Genomic DNA, 21,430 nt, shown 5'->3' with positions numbered 1-21,430 from the left:
CATCAAGAGATTCATGCCAGAACTAGGTATTAATATCAAAATAATACTTCAAAGATCTAGAATCCAGATACAAGTCAATATATTTTCCTATTTATTTTTATTTTTTTAGGTCAAAGACAACTACTAGATTATTTTAGATAGTTACAATAGATAAATAGAAAATAATTCCAGCTGTAAATTTATAATATATTAATATAATGTAATCATTTGGGTTTAATAATTATACATGCAGTTTTTACAACTCGCAGAGAAACTACAAGTGTGACATGTGGTTTAGGGGCCGTTTACACACCTTTTCAACTAAAAACAGAACTTTTTATGTGATTTTGCCGTCCATTTACATGACAACTGCATTTTGGGGGCCTGAAAATGCAAACGTTTGAAAACAAGTTTCAAAGTGCAAGTTTTTGAAAACGAGACCATTATGGTAAACGTGAATCTGTGAAAATGGTGACGTCATGCCCATGCATATTAGGTGTTTAGTTTACACTATAGGCATGTGTGTGAGCCGGCGCAGACCACCAAATGCATCGGACACATTTGAAACATCTTTAAATGATCTGGCATTGTGACAGACAAAGGGCCCTATCGTACACCCGGCGCAATGCGACGGCAGGCTTGCTAGTTTCAGCCCGACGGAGTTATCATTGTTACGTCCAGCACCACGTTGTTTAACTAGCAAATGCACTCGCACCCATCTGAAAACCAGGTGTGTTCAGGCGCATTGTTGGCGTGTTGCTTTTTTGAGGAACTGAAAACGACTGCGCCATTGACCAACAAAAATCTTATCTAAAGTCAGTATTTTTGTGTTATTTAAAGGGCACCTGTACCTGGGCAACTTCAACACTGTTGCCGGGGGCTGTCCGCGGGTTGAATATTTGAATAATTTGGGTTGACCCCAATTATGTGATATTTAGCCCCGGGAATGCGATTGGGCTTGTTTTGGGCTAGTTTTGAGTAGCAATTGGGCGGGTTTTGTTGTGAAAACCTGGCAACCCTGACCTGTAGGCGGGTGCACAATGTGCATACACTCTGATTATTACACACACAGGGATGCGCAGCAGCACCCAAACATTTTTAAATATTATAAATAGATTCCTCTCTGGAGAAGCGTTCAGTATTTCCGCTTGCACCTTGACCTTTTTAAAGTGGATTCAAACACGCCCTAAGTGCACCCGCGCCATGTGCTTCAGGCCATGCGTTCAGATCAATAAAATAGGGCCCATGGACACTCATCATCACATGTATAGAAAAGCGCCATTAATTCTTCAGAATTCTTCAGTTATCATATATTACATTATGCATATTCCTTTGTTTATAATCATATACACTACTGTCTTTTTTCACTGATTTTGTATGTTTTTGAAAGAAGCCTCTTATGCTCACCAAGGCTGCATTTATTTTAATAAAAAATACAGTAAAAACAAAGTTATACTGTAAAATATTATAATTTGCAATAACTGTTTTTTATTTGAATAATATATTTTAAAATGTCATTTTGACCAAGCAAAATGTTCATCGTTGCTCTAATCACATGATTATTTGATGAATAGAAAGTTGAAACAGAAAGTTGAGAACAGCATTTATTTGAAACAGAAATCTTTTGTAACATCATAAATGTCTTTAGTGTCACTTTTGATCAATTTAATGTGTCCTTGCTGAATAAAAGTACTAATTTCTTCTCCTTTTTTTAAGAAAAAAAAAAGAAATCTTTTGAACAGCATTGTATGTAATTTTTGATCTAAAATCATGATGTTCAGAAACGTTCATGGACGTTATTTGTTTAGTATAATGTGTTAGGTGAAGTGGGCCAATGTCACACCCACACACTCACACACCCACCTCATGACATGAAACTGGGCGTGTCTGGACAAGAGAAGGAATGAGCAGAGAAGTGAGAGAGATGTGGAGAAGTGTATTCAGCTCAACGGTTTCAACAGTCAACACTTCTGAGCCAAAGTTACACCACTAATGAACAAAGCATGTACAGAATGTCTTTTAAAAGTACATTTAATGCCACCCGAGGCACAAATTATAAAAGTTAAGAACAGAAGTTAAAAGTTTCACTGAATTGTCGTGGTATGATCAATGCATAAAAATAATAATAATACTTTAGAGACTTGTATCTTGAATTAAAATTATTGTTCCTTAACCTACATATAACCTAAAAATAACTAAATTTAGTGAACTTTACTTAAAATAGATGTAAAACAGATTGAGATACCATATTGTTCAAAAGTTAGGGGTGGGTAATATTTTTGAAAGAAGTCTCTTATGCTCACCAAGGCTGCAATTATTTAATCAAAGTTTGTGGAAACTAATTGAGATTTTCTAGTAAATCTTGTTTATTTTTGTATTATTATTATAATGTTCTTGTAAGTTCCTAATATTCTTCAGAATACATTTGCTGTAAACACTGATTCCAGCTTGTAAGTTTTGATTGGCCACAGGAAGCTGATTAAACACAGGCTGACCCAGAGTGCTTCAGACTGCTTGTCTGTCCTGACCTCTCCCCTCTTCTCATATTCCTTCCCTCTTTCCCTCACACCAACCCTGATCTGACAGTCTTCAATAAGCGCAGTCTACAGACCTTTGACCTGTCTGTTAGTCATGCCATTCCAAGCCAGCGATAGAGAGAGCAGGAAGGGGGGAGGGAGAAAAGAAGGCTCAAGCTTTCTCTCTCGCTCTCTAGCCACAATTTATCAGACCGCAGCCATCATTCTCACTCACTTCCGGTGCCAGAAAACGCTCTTTATTGACGGACAAAGGTCAGACTGAAGAGGTATGAAATGTATGCAAATGCGTCCTGGGTTTTAGGGGTCAAATGTCAAAGTCTGCAACCCGATCCCTTCATGCAAACTTAGACAAATGTCACGATCCCGTCTGCTGTGCCGGGCTAGCGAGGGAGATGTTACCTCCACGGCGGTGGGATGGCTGTGTCCGTTCTCCAGCTGAGGAACCCCTGGCATGATGACCTCATCCTCTTCTGGTGGTTTCCAAATGTACTGCTCCCCATTGCCCATGAAGACCGCCTCCTGTTGGACACACGAGGAACACACAGGCTGGTCAGATCCCAAACAGACTGAATTTTGTCATCTGAATTTAAGCTCTCATTGGCATGTTCGTGAGCTCATGAGAGAAGACGCAACAAATCCACTCGAGTACGAACTCGCTCTACTCCCTTCTCCCATCACATTTATTTTCAATGAAGAAATTATTCGAAAAGTGTATAACGTGTGTTTAATAATAAAGTGTTTAGGGGTAGGTGTAGGGAGGGCTTTAATAATTTTAATAAATATAATAATTTACACTCTACAGTATGTTTTTATTGCATACCGTTTAATGTACAACAACACTGAGGTGCAAATAGTATCTGCCCAAGAGGCAACCTCCTCCAGTTTCTCCTGAAGCCAATCCGGAAGTGACTTAAACTGCAATTCATCGACTGGCCACTAGAGGCTCCAGAAGGGAGCAGAATCTCATTGAGCTCCATGTTAAAACGCCCAACTTTACAGCAGAAAAACACGTTTACAGCCTGGTACAAATTGTGTTTTTGGTCTATATGGCTAATTTTGCCCTTCATGACAACTGAGGGGGGTGAATTTTTTTATGACTCGTTCGTTTACATTATATAAAGCCTTAAAGTTCTGCATAATTAAGGGCGTGGCCATTTTGAGTGACAGGTGGATTGCCGTTTATCTGCTGTCTGTTAGTCATCGCGTCACCTCGGCTCCGCCCACGTCCCGCCTTTTTTCCCATTTTCAGTTATCCGGGAGTGACGCGCGCTGACGAGCTGCCAAGATGGCAACGGCCAGCTCGTCCCTACTTTACGCTTCAAATCTGCTCTTCAGAATCCTGTGGGACGTCACGGACACTACGTCCATATTTTTTTACAGTTTATGTATCTGCCACTATTTATGTAAGCAATAAGGTACGAGAGGCTGTGCTGTACCATGAATAAGTCACAATTAGTCAGTACCTAAGTAAGGTAGTCAGTACCTTATTGCTTTTATAAAACGGTTAGCACACAATACAAATATTAAAGCCAAAACATATTTATCAACGCAACTTTCATTAAGTAAAATCCCTAAAAGCCTTCCTTCCGCTGGAAAAAATAGTCCCTGACCGTGAACAGCAACCAAATTTACATTATTACGCCATTAAATGGCGTCTATATGAGTGAGTCAGTCAGTTGCGAAGACTTTTATATTGAAAAGACTGAAACTTGTTGTGAATGCGGAGCAAGACGCAGCTGACAAATGCTTTGACTAGCTGTCAGTGTCAGGGCACGGGATCAGAGAAACCCATTAACTGTTAAAAAGACATGATATCGCAGCGGACATTCAAACAGATTTTTAATTATGAACATAGGACTGACATCTAAATGCAGGTAATACACTCGCTCACTCGATCTCTCTATCTCACAATACTCTATAATACAGTAAGCTTCAATGAAGAATATCAATGAGAACAAACATGTTTACGTTGCTAAGAGTGGTTGTTAAGAGGGTGTTGTGTAGTGACACACAGAACCATTGGGTGAAGCGGTCAAACACAGCTATTGACCAATCAGAATCAAGAACTGGAACTAACCATTTTATATGGTTACATTTATTGAAAATACAGCTATTTTTACAGTGTAAATAGAATCTATAGCGTAAACATCATAGCATCTATTGCTAAGAAAATATGCTATTTACACTTGCAAATTGCTAACCATGAATAAATAAAAACTCAAACAAAATGTGAAATAGTAATATTAAGAAATACAATTTCTAATAAAAATGACAAGAAAATACAAAAAATTAAACAACATTTAAAAATTTGATCTAAATATTAATAAAACTATAATAGTATATACAAATAAAATAACCCTGTTAACAGTTCACTGAAGGGGAAGATTATCAATGAATAAAGATCAAAATGATATGACTTCAGAACACTTGGAATATTTAGCAAAAATCATATGAATCCCTGTCATGATATTATTACGATGTCCTTTTGGAGCTCGACAGTCCCAGTCCTCATTCCCTCTCATTATATAGAAAACGGTGGCCAGTACATACTTCAAAACTTCACCGTTTGTGTCCCACGGAAGAAAGAAAGAAAGTTCATGCTGGTCTGAAACGACATGAACTGTTCCTTTAATTTAGCGCTGATTGGTGTTTGTTTCTACAATAGAAGTGTTCTGTGAGTTAATCATTACAGGAGCAGATATGTACGCCGTATAGCGAGTCAATGATTAAAGAGGGAAAGAAACACACATCCTATGAATGATTAATACCGGCAGATGAATGGCTACAGTGTTTGCTGCTATTTATTTCCCTGGCTGAAGCAACTATACCTGCTCTGTGGTTCCTCCCTGATGCCTTTAACAAAAAAACACATGGCGGGACGGGCAAACTGCCAACACATCTTACATAATCAGGCCCAGTGCACTGGAGTGACACATGTGCTGCACAACTGCACTGCATGATCGCTTTAACACAAACTTAAATAATATTTTCTCTAGATGCAGGCTCGGAAATAATGCAGGTCAAAGACACACACACACACAGTATTTATTATTTAACCTTGCTTAAACATCAAATAGGTGTCCTGTATGTCAGGTTTATAAAGACAGGTGTGCATCAAATATGTGTAAACAAGCCATCAATCATCAAACCTGTGATAAAGAAGATTTTATCTCCATATGTGGCAAAAGAATGTCACACACACACATCTGTTTCGCTATCTTTGTGGGGACTCTCCATAGACGTAATGGTTTTTATACTGTAAAAACTGTATATTCTCTCCTCTTACACTAACCCTATCTCTAAACCTACCCAATGCACAAAACTTTCTGCATTTTTACATGTTCAAAAAGACTCATTCTGTTTGATTTATACGATTGTTTTCTCATGGGGACCTCAATTTAGATCCCAACGGGGTGACACGAGTCCTCATGAGTCAGTGTGCATTCAGGTTGAAGTCCCCACTGGGATAGAAAAACATGAACACACACACGCAAATAAAGACAAGCAGAGCAGAGCTAAGTTAACAGGAAGGCAGCATCATTATCCGATCATTGTCTGAGTGTTTTCCATTTTAAAGGCACCATCATTCCACATGGCTGTTCAGCTCTCTGAAAATCTTATCTGTCCTTGAAAGCCACACACAGCATAAACAGGTATCAGCTGACAGACGGACACCTATATGAGTGAAATGCAAACAGACGCACAAAGTATATTAGCTAAAACAACTGTCATATCTTTAAAGTATCTTTAATTTTATGTCAATATGTTTTATCATTTTAAATGACTAGGATTATGGGCAACATTTAACACTTGCTAATTTTGTGAATTCTTTTTTTAATCAAAAATATTTAGCATCTAAAATTCTGAAAGATTTACCCTATAAAAGTCATCATTCATATCAGTCATGAAGATGATGCTTCAGTTTGAATCTAGGATATTTGTATATGAAACAGCAGTCTCTAGTGGTCAAAGCATATAATTGCATGACTAGGCTCTACATTCAAGCACTACTTACATCTGTGCAAATGGCAGACAGTTATAACAAAAGCCACCTTTTTTAATGTCTATTGCCTGGAAGTAGAATGCATGGCCTTGGCATTGTTAAAATTCTCTACTTGTTGAGCTACAGGAACAACAACATTAGAAACACTACATTTCTGAAGACAACGAGATTACCTTAAAGATGCTAGGGTACGTTTTTGGCATGGCATTGCAATTGCAAAGTTGTTCTGGGTGGTTGCTAGGGCGTTGCCACGCAGTTGCTAATTTTTTTCTGGGAAGTTTATAGTGCTTTATTATGTGTTGCTGGGGTGTTTTGGGTGGTTGCTGGGTTGTTGCTAAGCAGCTGTGAAGTTGTTCTGGGAAGTTTGTAGTGCTTGATAGGGTTTTTTCTAGGGTGGTTGCTAGGTTGTTGCTAAGCAGCTGCGTAGTTGTTCTGAGATTTTAGTGCACTACTGTGTTTTTTTGGGGTGTTCTGAGTGGTTGCTAGGTTGTTGCTAAGCAGCTGCAAAGTTGTTCTGATATTTTAGTGCACTACTGTGTGTTTTTGGGGTGTTCTGGGTGGTTGCTAGGCCATTGCCACACAGCTGCGAAGTTGTTCTGGGAAGTTTTTAGTGCTTGATCTGTTTTTTTCTAGGGTGTTTCGTGTAGTTGCTAAGTTGTTGCTAAGCAGCTGCGAAGTTGTTCTGAGATTTTAGTGCACTACTGTCTGTTATTGGGGTGTTCTGGGTGGTTGCTAGGCCGTTGCCACACAGTTGCTGAGTTGTTCTAGGAAGTTTGTAGTGCTTTGTTATGTGGTTGTTGGGGTGTTCTGGGTGGTTGCTAGGCCGTTGCCACACAGCTGTGAAGTTGTTCTGGGAAGTTTGTAGTGCTTGATAGGATTTTTTCTAGGGTGGTTGCTAGGTTGTTGCTAAGCAGCTGTGAAGTTGTTCTGAGATTTTAGTGCACTACTGTGTGTTGTTGGGGTGTTCTGGGTGGTTGCTAGGTTGTTGCTAAGCAGCTGTGAAGTTGTTCTGAGATTTTAGTGCACTACTGTGTGTTGTTGGGGTGTTCTGGGTGGTTGCTAGGTTGTTGCTAAGCAGCTGTGAAGTTGTTCTGAGATTTTAGTGCACTACTGTGTGTTGTTGGGGTGTTCTGGGTGGTTGCTAGGTTGTTGCTAAGCAGCTGTGAAGTTGTTCTGAGATTTTAGTGCACAACTGTGTGTTGTTGGGGTGTTCTGGGTGGTTGCTAGGCCATTGCCACACAGTTGCTGAGTTGTTCTGGGAAGAGTGCTTTGTTATGTGGTTGCTGGGGTGTTTTGGGTGGTTGTTAGGGCATTGCCATGCAGTTGCTAAGTTGTTCTGGAAAGTTTCAGTTGTGTTATTATGTGGTGTTTGAGGGTGTTTTGGGAGGTTGCTACAATGCTGCTAGGTAGCCACTAAGTTGTTTTTAGTCTGCTACTATGTGGTTGCTGGGTTATTCTAGGGTGTTTCCCAAAGACAACTATGGTCACAAATTCTGTCGCTACTAATAGAGATCAATGGGTCTTGTGACCATAGTTAGCTACCGATGCTTTTGAGAAACGCAGCTCAGGATGGTTGACAGGGCATTGTTAAGTAGTTACTACGTTTTTCTGAGGTTATAGTGAGTTATTGGGTTGCAAGGGTTATCTAGGTGGTTGCTAGGGTGTTGCTATGAGGGTGCTAAGTTGTTCTGAGAGGTTTTTATTTCATTACTAGGGTTGCTGAGTTGATCTAGGTGCTTGCTAGGGTGTTCCTGGTGGTCTATAGGGGCTTTTGGACAGTAGTACCCTATTTTTTTCAGAGTTGGGTCTAACTGAGTACAATAGGAACTACCAGTGATGTAAGTGTATGCTGATTGGCTGAGTGCTTGCAAAACACCAGCAGCCGCCAAAAGCTGTGTAAACACACAGTTTATTGCCTATATATTTACGAACATGAAAAAAAAACAGCGATAGATGGACTGATATCAAAGTCCAGGCACTTTTCAACCTTTACACTTAACAGAAAATCCAACACAGCTTTGAAGGGACTAAGTGAAATGTGATTATTTCTGCTCATCTAGCGACATTGGGCATCAACCAGACGGCAAATTATATAATACTTTTTCGTATAACATTTACTTTCTTTTTTAACATTTCTGTCTAATAACGTATCAGATAAGACTGTTAAACAGTCGAAGATGGAAGACGGAGAATGGGAGAGATGTGCTCAGGCTCTGGCTAAGTCGTTCTCAGTGCCGTCAAAATAATGTTCACAACAACCAGAGCAGCAGGACATAAGTGACAGCTTACGTCACTTCAAAGGTCCAACAGGTGGTGCGATTGCAACCAGGAAAATGGTCGTAGGGGAACACTAGTTCTCGAGGCACAGCACTGATGGCTAGTTCCTATAACTGAGTTCCTTTAACTACCTGGTGTGAATTGCCTATTTTTTGTTATGAACTATTCTGAATGTGTGGCTGATCTGTGTCATCACCTTTGGGAAATTGGGTAGGTGAAATGGTTCCATGGTTTTCCTAGGCAAGGTGCTGCTGGAGGACTCGCTGCTGGACATGCTCTGGTGCTCCCTTTCTCCGTCCTCCACCACTTCCTCCCTCCTGCCGCGCTCCAGCTTCTTCACCTTCCGTATAGAGGCGTATTCTGCCGTCACTGCCTCTTGATTCACGCCTCCTCTGCTTCCACCTTGGCCATTCCCACTGAGCGTCGGGCTGTGGGCGTGATGCTGAGTGGGCGTGTTGGTTGAAGGTGGGGCAAGGGCAGCAGGCGGAGCAGGCGGAGCAGCTTTATCAGACCCCGCCCCTTTGATTCCAACGCTCTCATACAGGCCGTCATCTGGTGGGTGAGACGTTGGAGAGGCGCGGCGGCAAACTTCGGAGTAGGTGTGCTCACGTTCATCGTCAGATTTGTTGGGAACACAAGGCAGTTGGCGGCCCGAGCTGGGTCGAAGGTCCGAATTGGAGCGGCGGGTATGCAGGAGCAGTAGGTCCATGCTGGCCGGCCGGCTCTTAGGGGCGCCTGTCAATCCGAATAACACAGATTAAGACAAGAGAGACTAAACAGAGGATTAAGATTAAAGACAGTTTGGAGTATTGGTATCAGATAAAATACTGAATACGCACATATACTCAATGGGAAACACAAGAGGGCAGACTATTTGACTATCTCATATTTTCACCACACTTCCGCAAACGTACATATCTTTAAACCTGCATAGTACAATGCACTGGTGTAGGCAGAAAGTGGATGATGGGTGGGCCTCTAATAGTGTGGGTGGGCCGGAATAATTCGCATTACCCCTTAATTTGGAAGAAAAATCCCAAAATCCGATTGAAACATAGCAACATAGCTAAAAGTATTCCTCATATGTTGGACCTTTTATTGTCTATTGTCTTTTAATATAGTCTACTTCAACATGTTGATGCCTTCTCAAGCCCCTGTACAAGCTGTGTTTGTGATGTTTGGGCGCAACGTGCGGAAGGACTGTTTGCAAGGTTGCTTTATTTTTTTAAATTCCGCTAGGTGCTATAGTGTCGCATAAACTAAATACTTCACCTGTAAGCACTAAGCTCCGTGTGATCAAGCGTGAGCGGCTGCAACGTGAATCAAATTTAAAACAAAAACAAAGCAGGAGAGAGATCCAACCCGAGTCCTGATAACTATATCATGAAGAGAAATCACAATGTCTGAGTCCTGTATCGACAACCTGCCATTGCTAATACAGTACATGTGGCCTATGTAAATTTTTTAGAAAACCACTTGTTCGTAAATATTGCATAGCCATGCCACGGCGGGCCAGACTAAAAACCTACCCATAGCTTACCTTGTATGGCTGATGTCTGTTCTAAACAAGTCGGAGTTGGCTGGGTTTTGAATTGAAGATGTTGTTAATTTCATCATAATCCTAATTATCTGTTAGTTCACTTTCAAACGACAAAAGTGTTATGGCATCCTGTCATTTTTGTCAAGACATGTTTCTTTCTTAAATGTGTCATAAATGGCATTTAGCCATTTTTTAATAACAAAAAAGGGCGCTGCTAGTTGGAATCGAATCCGAATATTGGCGCGAAGACGAACACAACATTACTACTGGCGTGACGTAACTGAAGAGACGAATTAGCATATTTTTTATTAATATTAGAATAGAGTTCTAATGCATGACAAAATAAATCACATTTAAAATAATTACTGAAGAATTGTTAAACGTTAGAAAATAGCATTATTTGAAAAAAAATGTATTTCCCTGGATCTGACAGGAAGGGCAAGCTGTCAATCAGGCCCATCCGTAGCTATGCTAGTGGTACAATGAGTTCAAAGCCAACATGAAAATACACTGGCAACTCAGTTTAAAGTAAAAAAGGTGAATTTATGTCTTCTAAATGATGTATCACATGATTTTACCAAAGCTGAATATGGTCAAATGAAACATTTTGCTTTCTTTGTGTTTTCAGTTAGCTTTCGGATAGCAAGCTAACAGTTTAGTATACTAGCTTAGCATACCACTTCTGAACTTGCATGACATTGGCGTTAAAACGTGTGGTCTTGGTAACAACATCAGAAAAAGGAAAGTCATTTCACAGTTGAAGCTATTTCTATCATGGCGAATCTCTGAAGAGTTTAGCATGGTAATGAATATGACATGGTTCATGTATTTGGTCTTGGTGGAACCAAGCGGCAGCCTCCCGCAGTTTCACTTGAAGCCAATGGCTCCAGAAGGGGGCAGAATCTCATTGAGCCCCATGTTAAAATGGCCAACTTTACAGCAGATTAAAACATGTTTACAGCCTGGAACAAATTGTGGTTTTGGTCTATACGGCTAATTTTGCCCTTCATGACAACTGTGAGGGGGTGAATTTTTTTATAACTCATTCGTTTACATTATATAAAGCATTAAAGTTCTGCATAATTAAGGGCGTGGCCACTTCGAGTGACAGGTGGATAGCCATTTATCTGCTGTCTGTTAGTCATCACGTCACTTCAGCTCCGCCCACGTCCCGCCTTTTTTCCCATTTTCAGTTATCCGGGAGTGACGCGCGATGGCACTCCCGGATGACAAGTGACCATCGGCAAAGGCCAGCTCGCCAAGATGGCAACAGCCAGCTCGTCCCTACTTTACGCTTCAGAACGGCTCATCAGAATCCTATGGGTGACGTCATGGACACTACGTCCATATTTTTTTACAGTCTATGGGTGGAACAGATCTGCTACGCTGAAGACATTGCTGCTTCTGTTGATTATTGCTGCTAGAGCAAGTACAGGGCCAATACATACACAGACACTGTTGTGAGCATGTGAGCATGTAAGACATGCTGCTGCTGCACAAATAGCATATATGAAATAAACTGTAACAGATCTATACAGGTGGCACTGGGGAAGGGGGAGGGTTTTAGGGGAACTCAAAGCGTGCTGCAAGCTGCTACAGCAAACACTGAACAACTTTTTAAATGCTGAGCAGCAAGCCTATTGGCTGCAGATGCAACAGGAACCAATCGGCTTGTGCCGTGTAGTTAAGTTAGCGATGTATGGACTAATGAATCCAGCAAATTGCAACCAGAACTAGGATCAATTTTGATTTCATGTTGACCTTAACAGAAATGGGACTTTGTTATCCTTCTATTTTGTGTATTTTGTGTTTTAACACACTAAGGGCCAGATATATTAAACAGGGCAAATTAGCGTGAGAGCGCAATTCCAAAAAAAAAGCGCAGATGGGTGTGGAAAATTCTGAGCCTGATCTACTGACGACGCACAAATGAAAGAACACAGACATATTTCCATAATGGCCAACACAATCTATCGAGAGCAGCGCACATTGCCATCTGGTTTAAAACATGCTTTTTTTGGGCGTTAGATAATGGAGCAAATACCAGTAAAATGATGAGCACAAACCTTAGTAAATCACCTGGCATCATTCATTTAAATACTCTCCTCCCACAAACCCTGTCCACGCCTTTTAAACACAATTTTTAATTAGTAAATCCTGAGGTTTTGCACTGGGGCAAGCTGTTAGTAAATCTGGCCCTAAATGGAGCTGAGTATCCATCGGTCTGGATGTAAAAGATCAAAAGCCGATGTATATAAGCCTTCGAGACTTCCTTTTCTGTCTCAGCTTGACAACTGTCTTTCTCAGCCTCGCAGATCACACGTTTGTGGTAGTGGAAACATGAACTAGTAAACATCTTACCATGACAAGCCTCTGGAGACATTAGCCTTTGCACGCACGTGCGTCGGCCAGTGCAAATGTGCGTACGTGTGGTAAATGAGTCTGTGTGTACATGTGTCATAAAGTGCAGTTAAATCCCTCAGTGTCTCTCTCACCGTTGGCGTTGCAGGGCAGCCTGTGCATGTCATGCAGGCGGGTGTCAGATTTACTCATTGAGTTCAGTTTGGACTGGCGCAGCGCAGCCTGTGATACAAAACATCATCATGAATACGTATGTACATCCATGTCCATGATTACACTGTGTGAATATGCGTGTGTGTGTGTGTGTGTGTGTGTGTGTGTGTTTAATTTATACTTATTTGCACTCACTGTTTCCAATTTCTGACCCCCTCCGTTGGCGTGGCCATGTTTGCTCTTGCTTTTTCTGCGGACAAAATGAGACACACTCTTTGTGAAGACAACATAACAAACATGCAAAAAAAAAAAAGATTTTAATGACTGGAACGTCCTATGAGTATCGCAATACTAGCTCTATTCCCAAATCGAGTGAGCTGAAAGATCATGTGACACTGAAGACTGGGGTAATGATGCTGAAAATTCAGCTTTGCATCACAGGAATAAATTACAGTTTAAAACATATTACAATAGAAAACAGTTATTTTACATTGCATTAATAATATCTAATAATATTTTTACTGTATTTTTGTCTTGGTGAGCATAAGAGACTTGACATGTTGAACCATAAATAAAGAATAATAATAAAATTATTACAAATATTGTGTTCATTGCAAAACAAATATGAGTTGTTTGATAGTGTAGAGAGACTCACTTAATTATGTCAAAGCTTTACATAGGCTGGACATTTGCTGTTCAGCTCTTTTGCCACTAATATTATTTCCATGTTAACAGCAACCATTTAAATTGGGGGGCTCTCCCTTCAAGGATTATGGGTAATGTAGTTCTTCACCATGAATTCGGCATTTAACACCTTTTTAATCAATCTTTATGAAGAAAAATAAATAGGATTTTATTTCTGGAACACGACAGACATCTGTAAGCGACACAAGTCTGTGTGCCAATTTAGTCACCCTTGAGATAACATTTTGTTTAGAATGTCGTCTTCAGTCCAATTCACCGACAGACGGCAATTAACGTCAACAGACACGTTTGACAGGTTCAGTCGGATCAGTGTGTTGCCCCAGGCGGCGTCTGTTGCTATTAGTTGACGCCTGTTTTCGCCGATCGAACAGCAAATGTTCTCATAACTTTAGCTAACGTTCTGGCAAGGTTCTCTCAAAGTTATGAATAAACGTTCTTTCAGTAACATTAATAGAACGTTCTTTTAAAGGCTTTTACAGTTTTTCGTCATACTTGTTACTTTTGAATGTTCCCATGTTTGCTAAATGTTCCCTTAATGTTCGCATAACCAAGCAAAAACTTTTTTAAAACGTACAATAACTGGACATTTTGAACATTCAGAAAACATTCAGCAAAAATAACGTTTTCATAACTTAATGGGAACGTTAGCAAAACATTCTTAGAACATATTTTTGTTAGCTGGGCAACCATTGTGTGTCAGGTCGTGGAATATCTGGAAAGTGATGCATGTGTCAATTGTCCTCCAGAAAGCTGCTTCTTTAGTAGACTCTAGACATGCAGCACGCTGGCTTTTGTAACAGAGCTATTGTGTAGGCTACTATTGAATATGGCAGGAAGTAAAATTCCACTACAGCGAGTGTTTGTAATGACTCTCTGTGGGGTTGGCAGGGCCGGGATCATGTAATCATGAGGGACTAGATGTGTTGCAGGTGTGGTGGAGGAAGAGATAGCGAGAGGATGGATGGGTAACCCTGGCGATCCCTCCTCCCTTGCTTTTCTTCTCCTCTCAATCCCTACACACACACCAGGTGTGACATCAATTATAGCTTCTCTCCAAGAATCCAACAGCCTGCGAAATACACACACATTTTTTTTCGCACACCTTTTTGTTCTTCTCACTCTCACCCCATTTTTAACATCAGCTGCTACGCACATCTCTCACACTTAGGAAAATCTGAGAAACAGAGGATTTTCTCTTCTCTCTCTCTTTTACGGCTTTTATGGATGAATAGATAACAAGACATTAAAAAAGTATTGCATATGTCTGACAGAACTAAGAAGTCACAGCCATAATGACATTGTTTGCTGTTTGTTAGTAGTTGCGAGGGCTGTATCGCTCCATTCCCCCTGTGAAGGTCAGAACTCAGGAGGCTGGAGGGACACGTTTGCACCTGGGTTTTAGTGACCCTGTGTCTACACACGACTCGCAGAATGTACATACGGCAAAGCCTCACGCAGCAAAATAACAGCTGCACTCTGAGGATGCAGTCATGAATACAGCATTAGCACCACCACATTTTAAAGGAATAGCAGGTTCTGTACAAGCTCAATTTGAGGCATAATGTTGATTTTCACAAGATACATTTTTGTGAAATTAATTTCAAGGCAAAAAAGGCAAAAATCGAGGTAACAGTAAGGCACCTAGAATCAGGGGCGATTCCAGAATTTCAATATTAGGGGGGCTCAGCCCCCAATGAGGGTGTGATTTTAAATAATAATATTATATTGTATGTGCATTAGGGTAGGCGTGAACAATACAGTAACTTTCTACACTACCTATCAAGTCAATCCCTGAATATTGAATTAATTTTAAATAATCAGCAAATATTTTAAATAAACATTTTAAATAATCAGCTAATATTCATTAATATTCATTAAGAATAATACAGACAAACTTTATATTACTGTAAATAATGTTATTTTCTAGATTGGCATTATGTGGGTAACATCATTTTCAATTTACATTTTTAACAAATTTATGTAATGTTTTAAACACTATTATTTTTAACAAATTTTTGCAGTAAAATCACCTTTAAAGAAGATCTACATTTATCATTTTCATTCATGGAGATAGTTTAAAAAATGTGGAGGAGTTTTGTCACATGGTGGAAAACAAACGTAGCCAACAAATGTAGACGCACCCTAGCGGCAGCAAATCTAATTTGCAGACAGGGTCGTCTAGCAACTCTCCGTTGGCTTGCGAGCTGGAAAAACCAAACTCTGGTCAGGCCAATCACATCATGTATAGAGTCGGAGGGCGGGGTTAACATAATGACGGAGTTGCGGCGGTTCCGTGTGCTACTCGTAAACAAAGAAGCTGGCGAACAGCGGTCTTTCGAATCGGCTTTGGCCGCGACTCTGGAAGACTTGGAGTTAAGCTTTTCTTTGAGGAAAGAACAAAGAACGGCACTGAAGTCATTCTTAAGAAAGGAAGATGTGTTCGGAGTTTTGCCGACCGGATATGGCGAAAGTTTAATCTATCAACTAGCTCCGCTTCACCTTCTTTGTGGCTCTGGTTGGTTGTAGCGCTATCCTATTGGGTGCAGAGGGAATTTGAAAGACAACCGCTTATCCCGCCCCTCGAATTGTGCCCTGCCAATGCGTGTTCCCAGACCCAACATCTTGATGTGGGTCTGGCTTGTCAGGCTAAAACAAACACACTTTTAACATGAAAATGACATGAGATTACCGCTATAACCAGTAGATGGCAGCAGAGGACTACTCATTAGCTCATTTGATTTATTAGCTTATAAAATTAATAACAAATTTTAGCAATTGTATTTCACTGAACATTATTGGGTGTCACTAGTTACTAAGTAATAAGTTACTGTAATTGAATTACTTTTCCTAAAAAAAAAGTAAAGCAAAGAGATTACTCTTATTTTTTCTGTATTTTAATTACAGTTACTTCTGATATAATTGAACTAAATACTGTGTATAGACTGCAGAACAATTATATATAATACAATAGTGGAATTAACATCAAATATTAAAGTCTAACTTTAAAATGCATGTTTTTTTGTTGTTGTTGTTGTTGTTGAATGAATTAAAAGGGCCGTTTCATGTCTTTAAATCACTTAACTAGTTGTCACATGTCTGTCTGTTTAATTGATCTTTCAGTTGTTCTCATCCTGTCACATGTCTCAGGCCCCATCCACACGAAGCCAGAGCTTTCCCTATCCAATCGTTTTTTTTTTTTCTCGTTTAAAAAAATATCCGCGTACACACGAGAGCAATGAAAAACGACTCTAAAGGATGTAGTATATATGCCAGGCCAGTTTGTGGCGCTGTAATTCTGCCACAGAAATGAACTAAAAACAGAGAAGAAGAGCTGTGGCTAGAAGGGGTACAGCAACGGTCGGAAGTGAGGCAAAATCTCACCATAAAATAACAATAAATAAATGTGCTACTTCCCAGATGTGTTTTATTAACGCCTACACCCTAAACCTACCGTAACAATAATGCAAATACAGTAATTAAATGACGCAATATTGATGTGCGCATGCCCAGTGGCCGTAGTTTTATCCCTTCTAGTCTTTACCGTGCGGGACGTGGTGTGATGACATCACCGTTTCACAAAATGTACGGATTGGCTGTGCACACGAGAACACAAGGGTATCGTTTAAAGACTTAACCACTCTGGTTTAAAAAAAATATCGGATTCCTGCTCCCAAAACGCTGGATCTGTCTGGACGAAATGCAGATACGGTACAAAATGTTTACGTATACAGCTAAACGCGTCTCCGTGTGGATGGAGCCTTAGTTTCCCGCCACTTGTCTGTTTCCTTGGTTACCCTTGTTAATTAAGTTCTGTTCAGCTGTGTTTAGTTATCTCATTTCTGTTGGCTATTTAAGTTCTTCCCTGTTCATTCATTTTTTGTCCGGTAACCGTTATGGTTGAGTGTGTTTTCCGTGTCGTTATTCCGTGTTCCTGAGAGTTTGCATTAAAGTTTATGTTAAATTGAGATCTTCCGATTCTTCAGTTTGTTCCTGTGCTACACACCGTTACACTAGTCAAGGTTGATATATGATTTAGAAAGTAATTAGTAACTAGTAATTCATTACTTTTTTAGAGTAACTTACCCAACACTGGCACTGAAGTAGTATAGCAAGAGTATGAAGTCACAAAGTCTCGTGCCATTTAGATGAAAGGAATTTTATTCAATTATTTGATTAAATCTTGAATCGCTCCCGCATCATATTATGTAAACTGTGTTCATGACAAAGAACTACAAAAAATGTTCACATTTAGTCTAGAACTACAATAACCATCATGTTCTCTCAACGCCTCTGAACTTACTCATGATTTCTCTCAACATGAGGACAGGAGAGCTGTCAGCCAATACATGGGAAAACAAAGTAATTTGCATTATTTATTTGAATAAGTAACTAAGATATTTTGTTCTACATTTAAAAGTAAAGTGTTACTTTACTAGCTACTAGACAAAAGTAATCTGATTACTTTTCTGATTACTGTAACTCACCTTACTTGTCATGTGTTACCCCCAAGACTGCTTATAATGGAAGTGATGAGATGATTTAAATACAGAAATAAGAAGCTAATAATTTTAGAAAAGCACTTTTTTTCTGTTAAAACTTCTTAACCCGCACCGGTTCGTGGGCGGGGGGGTTTACGGAAGTGGGGGGGTTTGTACTTTTATTTACTTTTGTTTTATACAAAATATTCAATCAACTATCACAAACTATGCATCATTTGAAAGCTAAAACACTCAAGATTCATGTTCTGAACTTGTTTTTGCAATAAATACACCAGAGAGGAAAGGGTTAAATGAAACGCTAAAGGACCGTCCATGTAAACATTAGCAAAATGATACTCATCTTTCATCTCCTGTCGTTCAGATCAGATCGGACGAATCCAATAAACACCCGCATACATCTCTGTGTAAGAGTCCACTCTTCAAAATGCATCCCACTTTTTAATCCAAAACAACGAAAAAATAGGGAAAAAACTAAAAATCCTCCGTTGTTTGCAAGAGAGTTTTGAGTTAGCGTGATCAATCATGTCCATTTTCAATGAAATATCGATTCTAATCCGTGTCTGGCAAACTCCCCCTGCTAGAATGGTTTCTCCCACGTGCAATGGTTCAACCCTCATCTCTCTCCTTCAATCAGAGACTCTTCTGGGATGCATCATATAGAGGAAGTGCCTTACAGGCTTGGTGAGCTGTCAATCATTGCGCCCATGGTTTTCGTTGGATAAAGGCACTCGGTGCCCAGCCAATGCCTTTCCAACAAAGGTTTGATTGATGGACTTAGTAACCAATCAAAAGGCATTATCTTGCGCAGTTTGCGTAAGTAGGCTTTGTAGTGATGGAAATTTCGATTCTTTCAAGAGATTCGTTCATTTTCAGTTCGTTCATCAAAATGATTCGTTCAGATTCGTTCATTGATTCGTTCAGTGACCATTTTTTATATTCCATAAATATCCCAGCAGGTGGCAAAAAGAGTGTCTTATGCGTTATTTCTTAAGTCAACGAACGTATTTACTAACAAAAAAAATCATTTGGCTTTATTAAAATGTGTGCATCTATCATTAAATAAAATAAAAATAAGTGGTTCAGAAGACCAAAGCACAAAGGTTTTCTTGCATGATTAACAATTAATTGTTTGGTCAGACATTTACACATTCATATTATTCAGATATATCTGGGATTATGGCAAACGAACGTGGAGTTATAAACAATCGTAGCCTAAAACTGCGCTTTGCAGCCATCCGCTCTCTGCTTATTGCTGAACGAGACTGATTCACATGCTAAATGACCGACATCCATTTCCACGAACGAGATGTACCACCAGTTCGTTCACGAACGAGATCTAAGCAGCAGTTCGTTCAATTCGTTCACGAACGAGATGTAGCAGGTCGTTCAATTCGTTCACGAACGAGATCTCTCTCTCTCGTTCAGTGATGGGCGTGTTCGTTCAGTATCGTTGGTGGTTCAATTCGTTCATGAACCAGATGTACCAGTTCGTTCGTTCACGAACGAGATCTCTCGTTCAGACTCAAAAAAGCAACTCGGTCAGTGATGGACGTGTTCGTTAACTCCAATAATATCACATTTTTTATTTGTTTTGCAGTTTTTGGAGAATTGCATGACATGACTCAAACGTAATGAAGTAATTTGTATTAATTTTATAAAACAACAACAATGAAAATAAATAATACAAACACAATACATCAGTAATTATACAATAATTTAACCATCAGCCTGCATTATTACACTGTTTTCATTAAAATGGTAAAGTGTACATGTCTTTCTTTGCTGCATACCGTATATGCCTAACTACACAAGCCGCTCTACATGTTCGGTATCAGTATCGTTCAATAGCTGGTTCATTTCGTTCACGAACGAAAAACAGTTCGTTCACGAACAAGTCGAGAAGGAGATCAGTCTTTGGTTCAGAGTCAGACTCAAAAGCATCTCGGTCAGTAAAAGGCGTATTCGTTCACTGAATTCAACAAATCACATGCTCCGTCACATCTTATATACTCGAACGCTATTGGCTCGAGGTTTTGTCATTGACAGGATGAAACAGTCCACAGAGCTGCGCATGCGCTCGCTCCTCGCTGCTAATAGCGCCATGCTGCTGTGGAGGGAGGAATTTCAGTGAACGAGAAATATGAGTCAGTGGACCACTTGAACGAGAACGATTCGTTCACCTAAAAGATTCGTTCAAAAAGAACGATTCGTTCACGAACGTAACATCACTAAGGCTTTGGTGAATACTGTTTGTGCGCTGGCTGCGCGTTCTCAATGGCGCAACTGCAGTGGAGCGCGCAGACACTTACTGACGCTTCCCATCAGCTAAATGAGTTTTTTACACTTTGTAATCTCTGTAAATAGTTGCTTTAGTTTTTCAGTAACTGTTTATCCATTATAATTAGTAGTATATTGCAGTTTATTGCAGATTTATTTGAATGAAAAACTACTCTTTACAATAGCAAATGTTCTGAAATAAATGGCCTTTTTGAAATGACGCCTAGACTTTTCTTGACATAAAAGCTCACAGAAGCTACATTACTGAGAGAATCATCCTCATATTTGAATCATGACATGATTAGACATTCAGTTTTATATTTAAGTTATTTTCAGGCTCTTAACATTAAATTATAATATTTTTTTCCCTAAGTGAAAACAAAAAACGTGAGTCACTTACATGTATATTTACATGTATATTACTCTGTTCCCATATTACTTTGAGTTATTATGACTCTTGGGTAGCAATATTTCAAGTGTCTAGTTTAAAATAAGACCAGGTTTATGAATATAGACCATAGGGTTTAAGAGCTGCAGACATTTTCATTTGGGTATATCGTTTTCAAAGAATTCTCAAAAATGGGGCGCTTGTTAAGAGGTTAAAACTTGTATTATTAACTAATATGAACTAACCATGAGCAATACATGTGTTACTGTATTTGTTAATCTATGTTAACATTAATAAAAGCCCAGCTGTTCCTTGTTTGTTCATGTTAGTTCACACTGCATTGACTAATGCCAACAAATACAACTTTTGATTTTAATAATGTATTAGTAAATGTTGAAATTAACATTTAAAGGGATAGTTCACCCAAAAATTAAAATTATTCCATGATTTACTCGACCTCAAGTCATCCTAGGTGTATATGACATTCTTCTTTCAGGCGAATACAATCAGAGTTATATTAAAATGTCCTGGCTCTTCCAAGCATTATAATGGCAGTGCATTGTTGGGTCATTTTTTAAGGTCCATAAAAGTGCATCTTTCCATCATATAACTGCTCCACACGGCTCCAGGCCTTCTGAAGTAAAGTTTGTGTAAGAAAAATATCAATATTTAAAACTTTATAGACTAAAATAACTAGCTTCCGGCGGTCAG

The 21,430-nt window shown here is 39.5% G+C and overlaps 1 protein-coding gene across 1 annotated transcript in view; it reads right to left on the bottom strand.

The window, feature by feature from the left end:
- LOC307117160 (uncharacterized protein) overlaps nt 1-21,430 on the bottom strand; it is a 70,518-nt gene that overhangs the window by 2,696 nt on the left and 46,392 nt on the right. Inside the window, exons 3-6 of the mRNA XM_079801899.1 lie at nt 13,046-13,100; nt 12,832-12,919; nt 8,993-9,531; nt 2,916-3,035 (exon numbers count right to left, since the gene is read on the bottom strand). Of these exons, the coding sequence (XP_079658025.1) occupies nt 2,916-3,035; nt 8,993-9,531; nt 12,832-12,919; nt 13,046-13,100 (802 nt within the window). The remainder of the gene's footprint in view (nt 1-2,915; nt 3,036-8,992; nt 9,532-12,831; nt 12,920-13,045; nt 13,101-21,430) is intronic.

This window comes from Gobio gobio (assembly GCF_949357685.1).
Source record: "Gobio gobio genome assembly, chromosome: 21".
Taxonomy (NCBI): Eukaryota; Metazoa; Chordata; class Actinopteri; order Cypriniformes; family Gobionidae; genus Gobio; species Gobio gobio.
This window is presented reverse-complemented; position numbering and strand designations above follow the sequence as displayed.